Consider the following 16,191-nt stretch of genomic DNA (forward strand, 5'->3'; position numbering starts at 1 on the left):
CTGAGCTTGAGCCATCCATGCTATGCTTGACTCTTTCTTCTCCCTGTTCCCTGTTTTCATTCAACAGCTCTTATATCAACACCCTCAATGCAACCCTTAGCACCTCAAGCTATAACCATAGGCATCAAATTGCTCTTACTGTGTCTGTGGCCCCCCACATCATAATGCATCCCACCTGTAATATCTTAGTGGCTCTCACACAAGGATTTTATACTTTTATACTCCTCCTTAGGATAAGTTCTCAAGTTTTCCATTAACTCCCATTTTAGCTTTATCTCCCATTACATACGTGGAATCTGACATTACATGAGGATTACATGTATACCTTGCTGTGCCTAATGGATGTATTTCTAAATCATTCATGTTTAATTTATGGAGTAAAAAAAAAAGGTACCTGAAAGATTTGTAAACAAACTTAGAAGAAATAAAATGAAAAACATTTTTAGGGAAAACATTGCATAAACTATAACAAATCATATTCATACCACACAATTATTAAGCATGGCTTTTCATTTGCCACTTTTCTAAAAGGACTGCTCTTTCTGGAGCAGGAGAGAGCCATTATTCCTTAGTGACCTTTAAGTCCCCATGTGTAAAGTCTCTGTTCTAACACTCTAAGAGGCTGTTTCCTGCACTAAGTCTGTTATAAAGGAAAGCAGACAGCTGTTCAGCTGCTTGGCAACAGCAGGTGTCTCCATGGGATGCCTTTGGAAACAGAAACGCTGGATTCCCCCACTGGGTGTAATTTTATGAGCACTGTAGGAGAATTTCTTTATGGCCCCTTTCTCTCCTGTACATAATATATAGTGATGACTCTTGTGAAAACCAACTCACATAACATTTTTAGAACTCCCAAACCTCATCATAGAAGTTCAGGGCCATCCAGGATATCTTGCACCTATCCACAAACCTTCGAAAGGAGCACATGTGTTGTATAATGATATTTTCAGTAGTGTTCTATCACAGGAAAACACACCCTACCTTTATCTGTTTTACATATTGTTTTGCAGAGTGTTCCAGATGTTACAATTAAAATACATATTAATATTGTTTTAATGCTCCCACTGACCAGTCTCTAGACTGTAGACTGAGCAAAACAAACACCATTCTATTCCCACTTCCCTTATAATAATGTTCTTTTGCCCTTATTTGGCCTTTCTCTCCTGTGAGGATAGTATCCCTCTTCTCCCTATAGTTTCTATAGTATTTATATGACTGTCAAATATATATTGCCTTGGCTATACTGTTTTAATATCCCTCGCTATAAGTATAGTGAGGGCATTATGCAAATGAAAAGAAGCAAAGGTAAGTTGAATTTACAATTTATTAAAATCATTCTTTGCAACCATGAATATTGTATTCAGTGATACAATTTTTTGTTCTTTATAAAAATTCAGATAATGTCTGATTCAAAAACACTCGGACTATATCCTAAATCTTAAGTGATATATGAAACTTCTTAAAAAAAAAACAACTCATAGCCACTATTGGACCCATGGCACATTCTGAAAGATGTCAGAAAGTAGGGATAGCACTGTGATACTTTCCACTGAAAGTTCTGGCTCAAAGGTGGAATTCTTCATTTTGCAACTTCCTTAGTCCTGGACGTTTTGCTGACAGGAAATGCAGCTAGGTATGCCTCAACTGAAAAGCTAACTTTACCTTGACCATCTATGCCCCACAAATACTTCCTCAGGGTACTAGAGCCACTTCTAAGCAGAAATTGAAGGTGAAGTCCAAAGGGAAGAAAAGGAAAGAAAGAAGAAAAGGGGGGAGGGGAATGCTGATCCCTTACATCTCCCCAAAGAGAAAATCATATGAAACAGTTTCAGGACCCATGAAAGGATCTCATATCTCATATTTACAAATCATAAAATAATGTGATTCCTTTTGGAAAAAAAATCATAGAATCTAAATGTAGATGGCAATCACTAGATTATTATAATCAATATGTGACTAATAATTTTGCTTTGTTTTCCATTAAGGTGACATATTTGTTTGATAATGGAGGAACGGTCTTCTTTGCTATTTTTATGGCAATATGGGGTAAGTAAGTTCTTCTGTTACTTAATTCCTGGTCCTCATTTTCTAAGGCTACTGCTGTGTTTCTTCACACACACATGTGCAGGCACACACATGTCCATTTAACAGTGAGACCTCTTGCTTTGTTTGCCCTCTTCACACATTCAGTGCTTCTTTGGGAATTTAACTATTGATCTAATCCTCTAGTCCCTAAAACCTCAACCTTCCTATACTAAGAAGTCTATTTTTCCTGCCGAAAGCAGGTGGTAATTAAGAACAAACTGAAACATATGACTGAAAGATGTCATATGAATCCAAATGACACTTATTGTATTTCTGCTTGTAAAAGTGATGCTCAAAAATTTTTGTTTGCGTAATATTTCCATTCATCAATTTTTTAACCTTATACTTTATACACTTAGAGATACAGAATCTATTCCATATATGGTCAAGCAATGATACCTAATACATAATAAATCTTGCTCTTATTTAATATCTTAAAACTGTAAAAATTATGTACAAATATATGCTTTGGCTGACTTTTCCCCCCATGATTCTCATTGAGTCTTTAAAGCACCCAATTAATTGAGGCCTAAAATAAAACAGTTTAGAATTTCCCACTCTTTGAAGAGAAGTGATTCTTTTCCTGGTTAGGGTCAGTTTTCCAACCATGGCCCTGTTGAAGGCAATGTCATTGTCAACTTGGCAACTCAAGGGGCTTACCATGGATGTGCTGATATAGGAAAGCTAAATGTACTAGAGAACAATCTCTCACTCCTATTACTTTAATTTCCCAGGCACAGAAACTCTGTATACTCTCTTTCTTGTTTTAAGTCAAAATTAAAAATAAATTACTCTTCCATTGTTCCTTGAAGAGAGTGACAATCTTGATGTATGGCATTAGGAGTATAGGGTTAATTAAATTATCAGGCAGGGCAGTCATGGTGAAACTCTTTAGTTTCACCTGATTCCCACAAACGTTTCCTACTAACAATAAAATAGACCAAAATACAAATTAAGGTTACTCAGTAGATGATTCAGCACAGCCAAAAATGGTAAGAAAGGAAACCTTTCAGATTATCGTCTGTTTCTGCTACTAGTCTCTTGCTTTTATGGTTCTCCTTGGCACAGGCCACATGACAGTGATCTTGCTTCAGCTTTTGGAGGATGGGTTTGTGAAAAGACTAGGATGTAGGCGATCATTTGCCGTCAGAAGCCTTTCCTCTTGGTTTTATACCGAGGTACGAAGTTGAGGTATGTCATCCATAGGAATGCCGTCACGTACATTTTCTCGGCCTGCTGGCATAGATGAATCATTCATAGCTGAGTTATAATAACTAGAGTTCCCAAAACTTGCATCATAAGGTTCCGGTGCATTGTCTAATCGCAGAACTAAAAAAGTAACCAAAAAATAATTATTTTATGGTAACAGTCTGGAGGATGCATGCTGAGGCATCTGCCAGACTATAGAAATTGTTCTAGATGAGTAGGTTAAGTACATCTGTTATATGGGCTTTTCAGACACTAGGTTTGAAATTTAAACGAGTGCATATTTTTCAATACACATTTCTTTCCAAGACTAAGAGAACAGTTTAACTTGTAAAATAATTTTGCTGCCAAAGGACCAAAAATAAAGGAAATAAAGGAGAAATCACAACAAAAGGAGAGCAATACTTTTCCTGAAGAAGTATAGACATATGTCTCATTGATTTTTGAATCTTGTGAATTTAAAGCATTGTCAACATGTTCAGAATTTTTGTTTCTGGTGCAAAAAATAATTTTTAAAAAGTGAAGAGCATTAATTTTAAATCAGAGTCATGATTTTACTAAGTGTCTCAACATTAGATAGAAGAAAACTATCTGTAAAAGCTTATGTTTCTTTATGATAGATCCTAGTTATCATGCACTTGACGTTTTCTGATTAACGTTATAAGAGATTATTTTTTACTTTTTTAACGAATAGCCAATTATTACTATCTTAATGATCTTGAGTTTATTTTCAAAGAGAACTTGGCATGTACTAGGTACCTTTAAATATTAAAGCAGTGACTAATTTCTAATTAGATTAGTGATCTAATTATTCATTTAGGTAGTCTCATATTCTAGCTATTCTTTAAGCCATCTGTTTACAAACTGGGTTCCTGGTAACCTGGGGGAGCTGTCTTGAAAGAGTAAAACTGGTGATATGATTGAGTTATTCCCCTCTGCCTCAATCACATCCTAAATTGTATCAGTTTGATAGACTGAGCTTTTGCTTCTGATAACAGATAAAGAAAAGATTCTGGTGTTAAGGAAAAAAAAAGGTTGGATACCCCTGTTTTTGAAATCCTATCCTTTAATTTGGAAAAGTGCCACTTTTTATTTTATATGGATTGCTAGAAACCCCCAAAATAGAATTAAGTTAAATTTTCAATTAACAGATTTGGTTCTGAAGATGAACAATATGTCAGTCATGATCTGAACTTATTAAAATCAAAAGGCTTTCTCAACAGGATGTACCAGGGGCTTTAACTAGTTTTTTTGTTTTGGTTTTTGTTTTTGTTTTTATCATAGCAAGCATCCCTTATGTAAACCAGAAAACATATTTTTTCTGTGGTATTAAAAAAATGAATCAATCATTTGAAGTTATTTCATTTCTATTCTAATTAGTATTATTGCATTAAGAACAAATTCAGTGCTTTATTCTTAACAGATAAATTTCTTTTTCATAGATGCTATGGTTGGTCTTTGCTATCACATGAGTGAAAAGTTCCTGAATTACTGTGACTTTATGTACCCAAATATACAACTCTTTATAGATTCTGTTTTAGAGACTTATTAAAATAATTGATTGAGGGCAACTGTATCTGTGTAAACTTTAGAAGAACTCCAAATTAGAATAAGTCATTGTTCAGGGGCACCTGGGTGGCTCAGTCTATTGAGTGTCTGACTCCTGGATTTCCACTTAGGTCATGGGATCAAGCCGTGTATCTGGCTCTTTGCTGAGTGTGGAGCCTGCTTGAGATTCTCTCTCTCTTTCTTTCTCTGTCTCTCTCCTCCTCAGTCCTCCCCGCCCACCAACCTCTCTAAAAAATAAATAAAAACAATAAGTCATTGTTCAAATTCCTGCTGCTAAGAGATCCAACATGACAAAGAATGGCTTTGCAGTTAGTGCTAACAACACTGGCCATTTTTTCCTTAATAGCATGCCATTATCTTCCAATTTTATAGACATGTTTCAGGTTCTGGGATTTGGTTTATTTAAAAGTAATTGTGATGCAATGAACCACAGTTCCAAATGGTTTCCAAATTCCACCCACAGGTCCATAATTATTTTGGTTATGGTCTTTGAGAAACAGAGAGAGATCATAATAAATCTTTGGTCTGTTTTTGTCATATGAATCTCTGAATCCCTTCTAGGTAAGGTAGTGAACATTAGCATCCCCTTTTAATTAAAACCACTGTATGTAGTGAAGTTCTAAAAGTTGTTTTACCTGGTTCGTTTCTGTCATCATAAAGTCGCCGATGGGAAAATGAATCTGTTTTCCTTTTTCCGCACAGCAAGTAGCCAACAAGAGTAAGTAATGAAGCACCCAGAATAGCACCTAAAATGGCCCCAAATACTACTCCTGTATTTTTATTCTCTAGAGAACAAATAAAAAATAATTAACAGGTAAAGAAATAGAAAATAAATTTTCAAAGAAGAGAAATATATACATGTGGACTTTATAACAAAGACTTTTAAACTATATATATATATATATATATATATATATATATATATATATTTAATTAGATAATGGTGATGTGTGTGTGTATATATTTTATGGAGTACTGAGTATTTGGGATATATTGGCAAATATACCTCCCAATAAAACCACACTTCAAATTTTGAATTACCTTGAAATACTTCTTAGTTTTATAACTGTCTTTCTTTCCTTTATAAACAACAATATTACTGAAATGCCATGTGTATGCTCCATTAAGATCTGATTTCTCTATGGACTGCCATATTGAGTTTTTAATCAATTCTGAATCTTTAATGAACTTTAATGATGAAATGAACTTTGAGCTTGTTTCTATAATAATTGAAAAATAAAAAGTTAATGGGAATAAGTGGGTAATAGAAAATGAATCCACAAAACCCTAACAGAAAAGGCATTATAAGGAAAAAAGCAGTGTATCCTGATACAGGATATTTCAAGATGCAACAAACAGATCATAAGCAAGATGTTTTCAATGTCTTGCATATTGAGAACGGATGTGTAGGTCTGGGAGTTCAAAATTTTACTCAGTCATCCCTTTCACCAAGTACCCTATCTTAAACTAAGTTATCAATAAACTATGTAATGCTCCCTGAACTCATATTTAGTATATTGTATTTTCAGTTTAAAAAAAAAATCAATTAAGTGGTTAAAATTAATTAGTTTTATTAATTAAGGGGTCTTATAAAGTCTGTAATTCTGTATTAAAGCCCACTTATAAAAAAATTACCTATACATTGGAAGCGTTAGAGCAAAATTATTAATAAAATAAAATAAAGCAAAGTTAAGTAATTTTCTTCTGATTAAAGAGTAAAGGTAGGCATAAATACTCAGTATTCTCCGTATATATATTGAGTATAGACAGACAAAAGAGAGAGAATATTTATTAAAAATCTTTCTGATGTAATATCAGAGGGGATATGAATAAGAGTATGTGTTAAAATTATAGCTAAAATGAATATATATGTACACAATGTATTAGTTGCAGTGCTATTTTAAAGCCTAGATTTCAGAATTTAAAACTTTTTCTGTAAGCTAACAACTTTCAAGTAGGAATGTGTATATGTGATTTTGTGTTTACATCATTAATATAGTCTGGAAACAAGTTGTATTGGAAATCATTGAATTCATGGGGGAAAAAGTATTATTTAAAAATTTCAGGAAAATAAACACTTGGTTAGACCTGAAAAAATAAAAGATTATGTACTTTTATTAAATATTAGATAACGTTTTAAAGCTTTACATTTTAAAGCTTGGCATAATCCCTAAATGAATTATTAAAATGTTCCCATGAAGCAATTTTCTTGTGACACTCACAGCTGTATTCAATTTTGATGGTGTTCATTAGGTACCAACTTAAAAATTCAGGAGGATCTTCTTTGGTTGAGTTTATTTACATGTAAAATATATATCAGTGTTCTTTTTTCCTGTGATTATTCTGTGGTATCAGATAATTTATAAATTCATTTATTTCAATTTTCACATACGTATGTTTTTAAAGTTCAGTTGTATGTTATTCCTGAAAGCATGGGAAATTTCAGGTAGCTTTCTAAGATACAGTGAAAACTGTTACCTAGCATCTCAAAACTGTACCACTACCTCAGTCTCTATTTCTTTTCAGCCTAACCTCCTTTTAAATTTGTCCCACTGTCTCCTTACATTTCCATACAACAGTGACTAGTGCATGCTGACTTAAGCCCTAAAATCCCTTCACTATTTCCAACGAATATCATGGTCACCCCCTCAAAGTGAGAACCATGTGTGCTATTGCTGACTTCCTGGGTTTTTTTGTTTGTTTGTTTTTTTAATATGGCACATTCCTGAGATATAATCTATATGACTTAGTTCGAGATTCAATTTCACACAAAAAGAAAGTTAAATCCATTTATATTTACCTTCTTGGGGGTCTGATGTGTTTGAGAAGAGTTTTGAATTATTGGTAAACTTTAAGGTGGGTTGTAGAGTGGTCGTTTCTCGATAAGGAGTAAACCCTACGAAGCTATCACTGGTTGTGGTGAGCCATTCATCTGGTTCCGTTATCATGGGGGACGCAGACGTGGTGTTTGGTGCTGCAGGAAGGATGCTAATTGAAATGGAACTATTGTCAGGAGTTTTCATGGTATCACTGGCTGAAGACCAAGTGAACTTTTCTGAAGATAGAGCAGATGTAGCATCGGGAGGTGCTGAGACAGGCTGAGGATTTTCGTCTGCTATAGATGAGTTCTGAGGCAATTTAGAAACAAAGCCTTGGATCAAGGGAGGATTTGTGGGAAGCGTAGGCGTGGATCTTGGATTCCCAGAAAAGTTGTTTGTCGATGAATTGCCAAAGACCTCTGTTGTTCCATGGTTTTTATTTGATGGATCCCAAAGAGAGGAATTACTTGTCTTGGGATTGGAGGTTTCTCTATTTTCTTTATCTGAGCTTAAATTTGCATCACTTTCCAAAGGAACAGATGCATTTTGCATCGCTTTTAAGCCTGCTACAATGCTTTGTGTTGTGTTTATTTCTAGACCTTCTTCCCCAAGGCTTCCAATTAGTAGTAAACTAAACATTTTTGAAATCAACAGAATTTTGGCTGAGGTCAACATTGTAGCCTTTATTGGTACTGGTGTAATTAAGGGAAATCTGAAAGAAAAAAATAACAAGCATCTGAATTATTCAACAAAATAGCAAATTTTTAAAAATGGATCTACATTTTTAAAGTGATGAGGATTGAGACACCTGGGTGGCTCAGTAGGTTAAGCATCATACTCTGGATTTCCGCTGAGATCATGACCTCACAGTTTGTGAATTCGAGCCCTGGGGTTCTGTGCTGATACGGAGCCTGCATCAGATTCATTCTCTCTCTCTCTCTCTCTCTCTCTCTCTCTCTCTCTCTCTCTCTGTCTCAAAAATAAATAAACTTTTTTAAATTTTTTAAGATGTTTTTATTTATTTTTGAGAGATACAGAGTGCGAGTGGGGGAGGGGCAGAGAAAGAGCCAGACACAGAATACAAAGCAGGCTCCAGGCTCCGCCCCAGCTGTCAGAACAGAGCCTGTCGAAGGGCCTTGAACTCAAGAATGGTGAGATGGTGACCCGAGCCAAAGTCAGATGCTTCTCCAGCTGAACCACCCAGGTGCCCCCCAAAGATCTTTTTAAGTGGTAAGGATCTAGATACATAACACTAAATTGATAATACCATACTCTTTGTTCTTAAAGTTTATTTTGTTTGGATTATGTACTAAAAGTAGAGTGAGTTCTATATTCTGTATAATATTTCTTTCTTCTTTCTTCTAAGGAAGTGTCATGCCAAAACTTTGTCAAGCCATACACCACTATTCCACTATTTGAAAGATCATTTAGCTTGAGACAAGTTGAAATATATGTATGAACTATGAACATATACATAGAGTTCATATGTATATGGAATATTATATATAGATTGCTAAGTAAAGCATTGTAAATATGGGACATGTAAAGCTGGCTGATTTGTTTAACCTATTTAAGAAAATATGTTCTTTATAAAGATGTAACTTGGAATATTTATGATGAAAATGATGTTGCTGATTGTACTGTATACATACCACTTTCAAGTGAATCAGTCAGGAAATCCACTTGAAAATATTTCACTAGCACCTAATCTGAATTATTTGAATTTGAAATTAACATCCCTTTTTTGACAATACTTTTCACTTCATGATGCCCTTCTTCCTATGAATCCCAAATTAGGGAAATTCAGAAAGACTTTTAGATTTTAGGATATTTTTTCCTTGTATCCCCTTACTGTGTAAATGAAGAATCTGGCTGGGAGCATGTGTGGAAAAATGATGGTGCCAGAGAGTAGCAGAGTTGGGGGGTTGAAACCCTTGCACAGTTCTCTTATCCAGGCATACCCTTCTGCCTCTGAAGTGTGGAAATGCCACAGTTCACAGATAGCAGGATATAGGGACAAGTTTTTAAAATTAGATTTATATTAAAATTCTGACTTGCATTATGGATAACCTGTGAAAAATAATCATCATAATAAGCATCATCATCATAATCATATTGACCTCGCAATGCTGTTCTGAAGAGTGAAGATTTAAGTACAAGTACCTTAAACAATACCTGACCTAAAGTAAGTAGCTAATAGACATTAACTTCTGTTTTTTTATTATTAGAATATAATTTCTGTGTCTTACATTTCAAAGGGTTTACAATTTCATCTTACTTGATCCTCACAATGATCCCTGGAGACCAAAAAAATTATGCTTGTAATATCTTCATTTTGCACAGGAAGAAACTGAGGTCCAGAGTGGCTAGTAATGAAAACTAGTGAATGGAAGAGTAGCACTGACTCCAACCTAATTAGATGCTAAAATTTGAAAGATCGTTAATATTAAAATATTCTTTTAAAAACATTAGGCTATTCCTCCTCAAACGATAGAGTCTGAAAACTGATATCCTGCTCTTTGAATTGTATCTTAGAGCTTATTTTTCACTAATAGCATCCAGGGTAGGGAGGTGCAACTGCTATCTTTAAGGTCCAGTATTACCTACCTGCCTTTTTTTGTTTTTTTAAGGCTTATTTATTTGAGAAAGAGTGTGTGTGTGTGTGTGTGTGTGTGTGTGTGTGTGTGCGCGATGGGGGAGGGGCAGAGAGGGGCAGAGAGAAAGGAAGAGAGAGAATCCCAAAAAGGCTCCACATTGTCAGCACCTAGCTGGACACGGGGCTTGATCCCATGAACCATGAGATCATAACCTTAGCCGAAATCAAGAGTCAGATGCTTAACCAACTGAGCCACCCAGGCTCCCCACCTGCCATTTCTTAAGAGCGCTTCCAGAAATTTTTGTAAGTATTTTCAACCTTAATAATTTTTTATTAGGGTTTGAGGAGCCTCAATGTACTCCCTCTGATTTTCTTTTAAGTGCCCTCTCCCTGATTAATAGTACCTTACATAGTGGTACAATTTAAGTATATTTATACTACATCCTGATATATATATATTTTCAAAAGCTTTTAGTAATTAGTCCATACCTGTGGATTTCTAAGGCTTTACAAATATATGCCATACCTTATGCTTATCACTTAAAAAAAATCTACTTAAAAACCTAGGCAGACAGGCAGACAAGAATATTCATAGGAGCATTATTTATAAATGTCTCCAGCCTAAACATCCATCAGTAACAGATCAGATAGTAAATTGTGAAATATTCATACATGAAAATTAACAAACTAGAGCCATGTACAACAGAGGTGATTATGACAAATGTAATGCAGAGCTCACAATGCCAGTTGTAGTGTGTAATTTCGTGTATGTAAAATTCAAAAACAAGTGAAAACTGTCAAAAGTTTTTAAAAGAATGTTAAAAGTCAGGAATGTGGTTACTTGTGGGAAGGAAAGAGACAGTACTGATTAGGTAGCCATGGAAGGGACTTCTGTATGCTTGTGATACTGTCTCTTAACCTGGTAGGGATTACCTAGGTGTTTATATTTGTGATACTGTTTGTTTATATTTTTCACATTTCTGTGATAGCCAAGAAAATGGGTATAGTTCCTAAAAATGTTAACATAATTGGAAAACATATTACTATTATGCATTTATTAAGTCAGATGCTTCACATGTTTTCTCATTTAATTCTTACCCAAACCAATCAAACATACAATGAGGAAAGGATTGTCAATCCTGTTTTACACATAATTAAATGGGGCATTAAAAATGTAAGTAATTGTGACCAAGACCACAGAGCTAATGACTGAGAGATAGGGTTAGGACTCAAACCTCACTATTAAAGCTAGTAATCACTCAACTGCGTAAAAGAAGTTACAAAGGAATATAGAAACTGGTTACAAAAGGATCTAGAATTCAGCTGCTTTTTAGAAAGTTTTTACCACCAATGTATTTTTAGCACCGCTTCTCCAAATTGTATTATTTTACCCAAAGTAGTTTATAATACCATGACTGTAAACACTAGAAAACGAGGGCCTTCTACCTTAAGTACCTCTCAAACACACTAAATACACTTTTATCCCAATTTAAGAAAATGCCAGCAATCGTCTCTATGGTTCTGGGTGAACACCTTTAGCATATAGTTTACAAATTAACAAAACACAAGTTCTTATCCCCAGGACCTTTAGTTTTCACCAACACATTATTAAATGGATGCTCCACCTGGCACATTTAAAATACAATTCAGTTTAGTTTTAGAAATACTTACATGTATCTTTTCAGAAACATCCTTCTGTGAACTCTGCCAGGTTCATAGCAAACATTATAACCTTTCTCATTATCTAATTCCAGTGGTCTGGTTTCTTTACGAATTATACTTAGCCACCCATTGTGTCATTACTATACATTTTGACTTGCTTTCCCTACACCTAGGCTTTCTGGTTATTTTTTCGTCCTAATGAAGTGGTGGTCAGAGGGGAAAAAACAGCCCTTAGCTGTTCTAATTTTCTCATGTTACATGAGGAATGAGCTTTCACTCCCTTCCCGTAATGAGAATCCACGTATCAAGAGTCAGCAAAGTGAGTTTTGTTGTTCCTGACTCACTTTGTAACATTGAACCACCAAGGGGATCTCTCTACCCTTTACCCAGCTTTTGACTGTAACTTGAAAACCTAAGGTATCAATACCCCAAATGAGCCAAGGCTTCTGTTTCTACCTATAATTTATCTCGAGGGAAAAGAAAGAGAAGAGAGAGATGATGTATGTCGTGAATACTATTTACAGTTTATTCCAGTTATGGGTAAGGCTTTCGCCAGAATCAGTTTATTCCTGTTGTCCCAGCCTGAAGCAGAGGACACTTCACTTCTGCTCCTTAGTTTCCAAGAGAAACAGTTTACATCTCTCACTCAGGTCCCTTCATCTTAAAGGGATAGAAGTAGGCAGGAATAGAAACCATCAGCTCTTCAGAATCTCAGGCCTGGGTTTTTGCTGGAGAAAAGACTAGGAAATGTCTATTAAGTTCGACCCCATTCTGACTTAAACCAGACACACTGTAAGCAGCAAAGTCTAAAGGAGGTGATACAGACGCTCTGAAGGGCAGTAAAAGAAATCTGTGCTCTTTTTCTTTGCACTTTTCTCTCAGCCTCTCTCCATCTGTAGAGTTTAAATATTTAAAACTGTGCTGTGTCCTTGTTATGTGAAGTTATGCTGGATGATGGTTGGTGTGCTCATGTGTGCCCAAGTTCATCTGTCAACCAGGTGCCCTGTGGAGGCAGACAGAGATGGGACGACAGAAAATACAATCGTAGAGCAAAAGCAAATCGGGAGAACCAGGTAGCATCATTCCCCCTCCCAGTCTTTGTCCCTTCTTGCCCCTAGCTGGGAACTCAGGAGAGGAATTTGGAGACTGTATAACACAGGAACCGAGCTAAGACCAATACAAACTTAAAAAACCTCTAAGACTAGAATTATTAGAAAGGGAAGAGAAAAAGAGAGGAGGATTTCCTTCCACTTTGTGATACTTGAAACAGATTCTAAACCTGTCTGTATATATTGAACTATTTTTATCGTTTCTGGTAGTTAACAAATTTTAAAATATGCTTTCAGAGAGTATGAGTTTCACTTTTTCAAAAATAATTATGGAACGCAGAGAAAATGAACACAGTTTTCTCCCCTGTTTTTTGGTGTTGGCACTAGAAAGTGGTTTCACATTTGAATTTTGTATGGAGGGCTGCAGAGGTGGTGGGAGAAAATGGCAACCGTGTCCATTGAAGGAAACAAGTTCACACTGTCTGTGCATAATTTTGCTTCCCCTTAAATGCATAAAGTCATTATTCTGCCCAGTCTTCCTGTTGTAACTGAGTCATACCCATTTTATACCAAGCTTTAAAAATAAGGAGGTACCCTGTGAGGTCCACCTATGCAAGGGAAGAGAAATGCTTGTTACTCTAAACTCAGTCAAAATCCAGCTGTTAAAGGACAGCGTTAGTTCAGGTACACGAAGGGGATAATAGAAAACCTGGATTCTGCTGTGAAATAACTAAACAATACTTGGACTGTGCTTCTTCTCTCTCGGTGGCTTTTGCTTGTTTCTTATTATAGATCTCAGGCTACAGATTAAGACAGATGGGTTTTGTTTGTCTTTGTCCTAGGAAATTCAGTCTGACATGCAGCCAATAACCCAGGCAGACCCTGAGTGTTACTCTTGAGTGGCCTTTACAATCTTCAACAGTATTTGCCGTTCCTAAATGAAAGCCACAATAAATGAGGACCTAATGAACTATGCTGCTAGAAATGCCTCTTTTATAAAAGGGTTTTGAAAGGATGAGAAGTCTTAGTAGCCAGAACAGAGGATTGTACCTGAGGACCTTAGGGCGTATCATTTACTTTTATTTGATTTAAAAAGAAAAGAAAAACATGACTTTTCCTTTAGGAAAAAAAAAATTCAAGTTTGTGAACATAATTCTAATTAAAAGACTGGGGTATGCGTAAATCCAGGAAAAATATTTAGGTCACGATCCCAGCTCACGTGAGCATTCTTAGTCATAAACTTCAGTGCTGAAATAAATAATTAGGTGGAAGAGTATCAAGCTTAGAAAGAAAGACTGTCTCCAAAAGAAATATTCTGGACCCCAATTCCCAAGCTTGGGGTTTTCAGCCTTCTGTTACATTTCACTGTCTGTAGAAAATGCCTCAGCAGATCAAATAGAAAGGGCTAAGCAGTAAATAAGCATCCCTTTAATTAAAGGAGCCTTTCACACAACCACAAACTGAAAATAATTTTAAGGAACTTTATCCACACCTTCATTCCATAAGATGTGTTCCGAAGCAACTGACTTAACAACGTTTTAGGTATCCAGTGACTGCCGGCCGCAAGCACATAGCATGTTAAGTGAAATAGTTTACATACACAACGTTTTGCCAGTTTTTTTGATTAATAAAATCCTTGGAAAAATATACAGAAGCCTGTAATTCAAAGATTGTTCTTCAAAACCTGTCTTATTCTAGTACTTTAGCAAGAACCTTAAAGCCAAAATGCATAATTAAAATCTAAGTAATCAGTTTACATTCTTGCCATTTCCACTTTAGACATGTTGAAACTTTTACTAAGATCTGATTTAAGGAAACTCTCCCTTGTAGTCATGTACATTTTAAGTGAGGTTTTTATTTAACTCTCCAGCTGGTTCATCATGTAGCAAATTTGGCAGTAATTGGAAAAAGTAAGTCACTTGGTGCAAATGCTCATTTGGAAGGTGATTACTTAACAAAACAACTACCTGTTTTTACAAGGATCTCCGTAACTACTTGCCAGAGTGGCAAAAGTTGAGCCTGCTTTGATTCTCTTTGGTAAATAAATGAGGGGGGGGCGGGGAAGCAAAAGGGAAAAAGTAAGGGAGAGAGAGAGAAAGGAAGAGAGACGGAATCCCAGGCAACCCAGCACACCCTTACCTTCAGGTTTTGGAGGTATTTACAAACAGGAACTAAAATATCACAGACAGCTGTCCTGGCTGCAACGCGTCTGCCGAGGATTAGAGAAAGCAGAGGGGTGAAGTATGACAATGTCCCACTGGGCAGGAGGGTGTCAGAAACAAAATTTGGTGGAGCTGGCCCAATCTTGCTTGTGTAATAGAGCACCCAAGAACCTGACTGACCTGCTTCTCAGCTGTCAGCATGAAGATATCACCTCATTCAGGCCTTAAAAAAAAAAAAAAAAAAAAGCCCAACCCTCCAGCTTTCATAGGTTGGTCCATTTTGACTTTGAGGCAGGCTGAGTCTCTTGAGCGGTGGCAAACCAGGGGTCATCTGTTTCCTGCCCCAAATGAAAAAAAAAAAAGGGAGAAAGACTTTGGTAATGTCCCTTGGTGTATCAGGAATTTCTGGCACATGCTGGCTTCCCCCTTTGCAGGTGAGGACACCAAAATGACTCATGGCCCGCACCTGTTGCTTTGTGCAAGTCCTATGATGTTTTCTTAGATCATAAACAAACCTGTCTTTCTCATAGTAGGGTACCAAACACCTGAATGGAGAAAACGTGGTGCGAGCAGTAGTGAGGGGCCTCATGTGCAGGGCACCAGTCGGTCACTTAACACAAAGTGAAAGAATGTGTATTGACATCCTTGAGAAAGCTGTGAAGCATTCGGTTAGAAATAACCACCGGGACTGAAATGGGCTTTCTTGCTGACTTTAGGAGTTTGGGGAGAATGGCCACACAATCCTGAGTAATCCTGAGAGCCTTCACGTTTAAGTAGTTTCCATCCTGTGTTCTCTTTGCTTTTACTCTCAATTTAGAAGCTGAAGAGTTTCAGAAGTGCCCGGGCAATGCTTGATTAAATACGGGAGTTGAATAACAACCTGGCATGCTTCCTTCACTTCCTTCCACGGCTTATGAAAGGGAGCCGAGTGAAACTGTAGTTTCTGGGATATTCTGCACACCAGTATTTGGGGGCCAGCGCCAAGGCCCGTTGAGCTCAGTATGCCTAAGTTTCATGCTTAGTTTCTGTTGTTCAAGGAGATA

General features: G+C 36.3%; 2 protein-coding genes across 5 annotated transcripts in view; one reads left to right on the forward strand and one right to left on the reverse strand.

The window, feature by feature from the left end:
* The window catches only part of ANO3 (anoctamin 3), a 426,276-nt gene that overhangs the window by 346,020 nt on the left and 64,065 nt on the right, over positions 1–16,191 (forward strand). For all 3 annotated transcript variants that reach the window (XM_023239658.2, XM_023239659.2, XM_019812199.3), the window contains one exon: positions 1,986–2,046. In XM_023239658.2, the coding sequence (XP_023095426.1) occupies positions 1,986–2,046 (61 nt within the window). The remainder of the gene's footprint in view (positions 1–1,985; positions 2,047–16,191) is intronic.
* MUC15 (mucin 15, cell surface associated) lies at positions 1,307–15,322 on the reverse strand. Of its 2 annotated transcripts, none has more exons than XM_006937159.5 (4): positions 15,126–15,322; positions 7,661–8,391; positions 5,496–5,645; positions 1,307–3,414 (listed from the first exon to the last, which is right to left on the reverse strand). In XM_006937159.5, the coding sequence occupies exons 2-4, from the start codon at positions 8,352–8,354 to the stop codon at positions 3,254–3,256; spliced, it is 1,005 nt and encodes a 334-aa protein (XP_006937221.3). In that variant the 5' UTR covers positions 8,355–8,391; positions 15,126–15,322; the 3' UTR covers positions 1,307–3,253. The 2 variants fall into 2 exon arrangements, with proteins under 2 accessions (XP_006937221.3, XP_044895004.1); XM_045039069.1 differs by lacking the exon at positions 15,126–15,322 and adding an exon at positions 11,947–12,373.

The sequence above is a fragment of the Felis catus genome, chromosome D1 (genome assembly GCF_018350175.1).
Source record: "Felis catus isolate Fca126 chromosome D1, F.catus_Fca126_mat1.0, whole genome shotgun sequence".
Lineage (NCBI taxonomy): Eukaryota > Metazoa > Chordata > Mammalia > Carnivora > Felidae > Felis > Felis catus.

Coding starts and splice junctions, on each gene's coding strand:
- MUC15 (XM_045039069.1), bottom strand. CDS start 11,966: ATGTTTCTGAAAAGATACAT. Junction 5,646..7,660: donor CACATCAGACCCCCAAGAAG/GTAAATATAAAT, acceptor TTTGTTCTCTAG/AGAATAAAAATACAGGAGTA. Junction 3,415..5,495: donor TGATGACAGAAACGAACCAG/GTAAAACAACTT, acceptor TTACTTTTTTAG/TTCTGCGATTAGACAATGCA.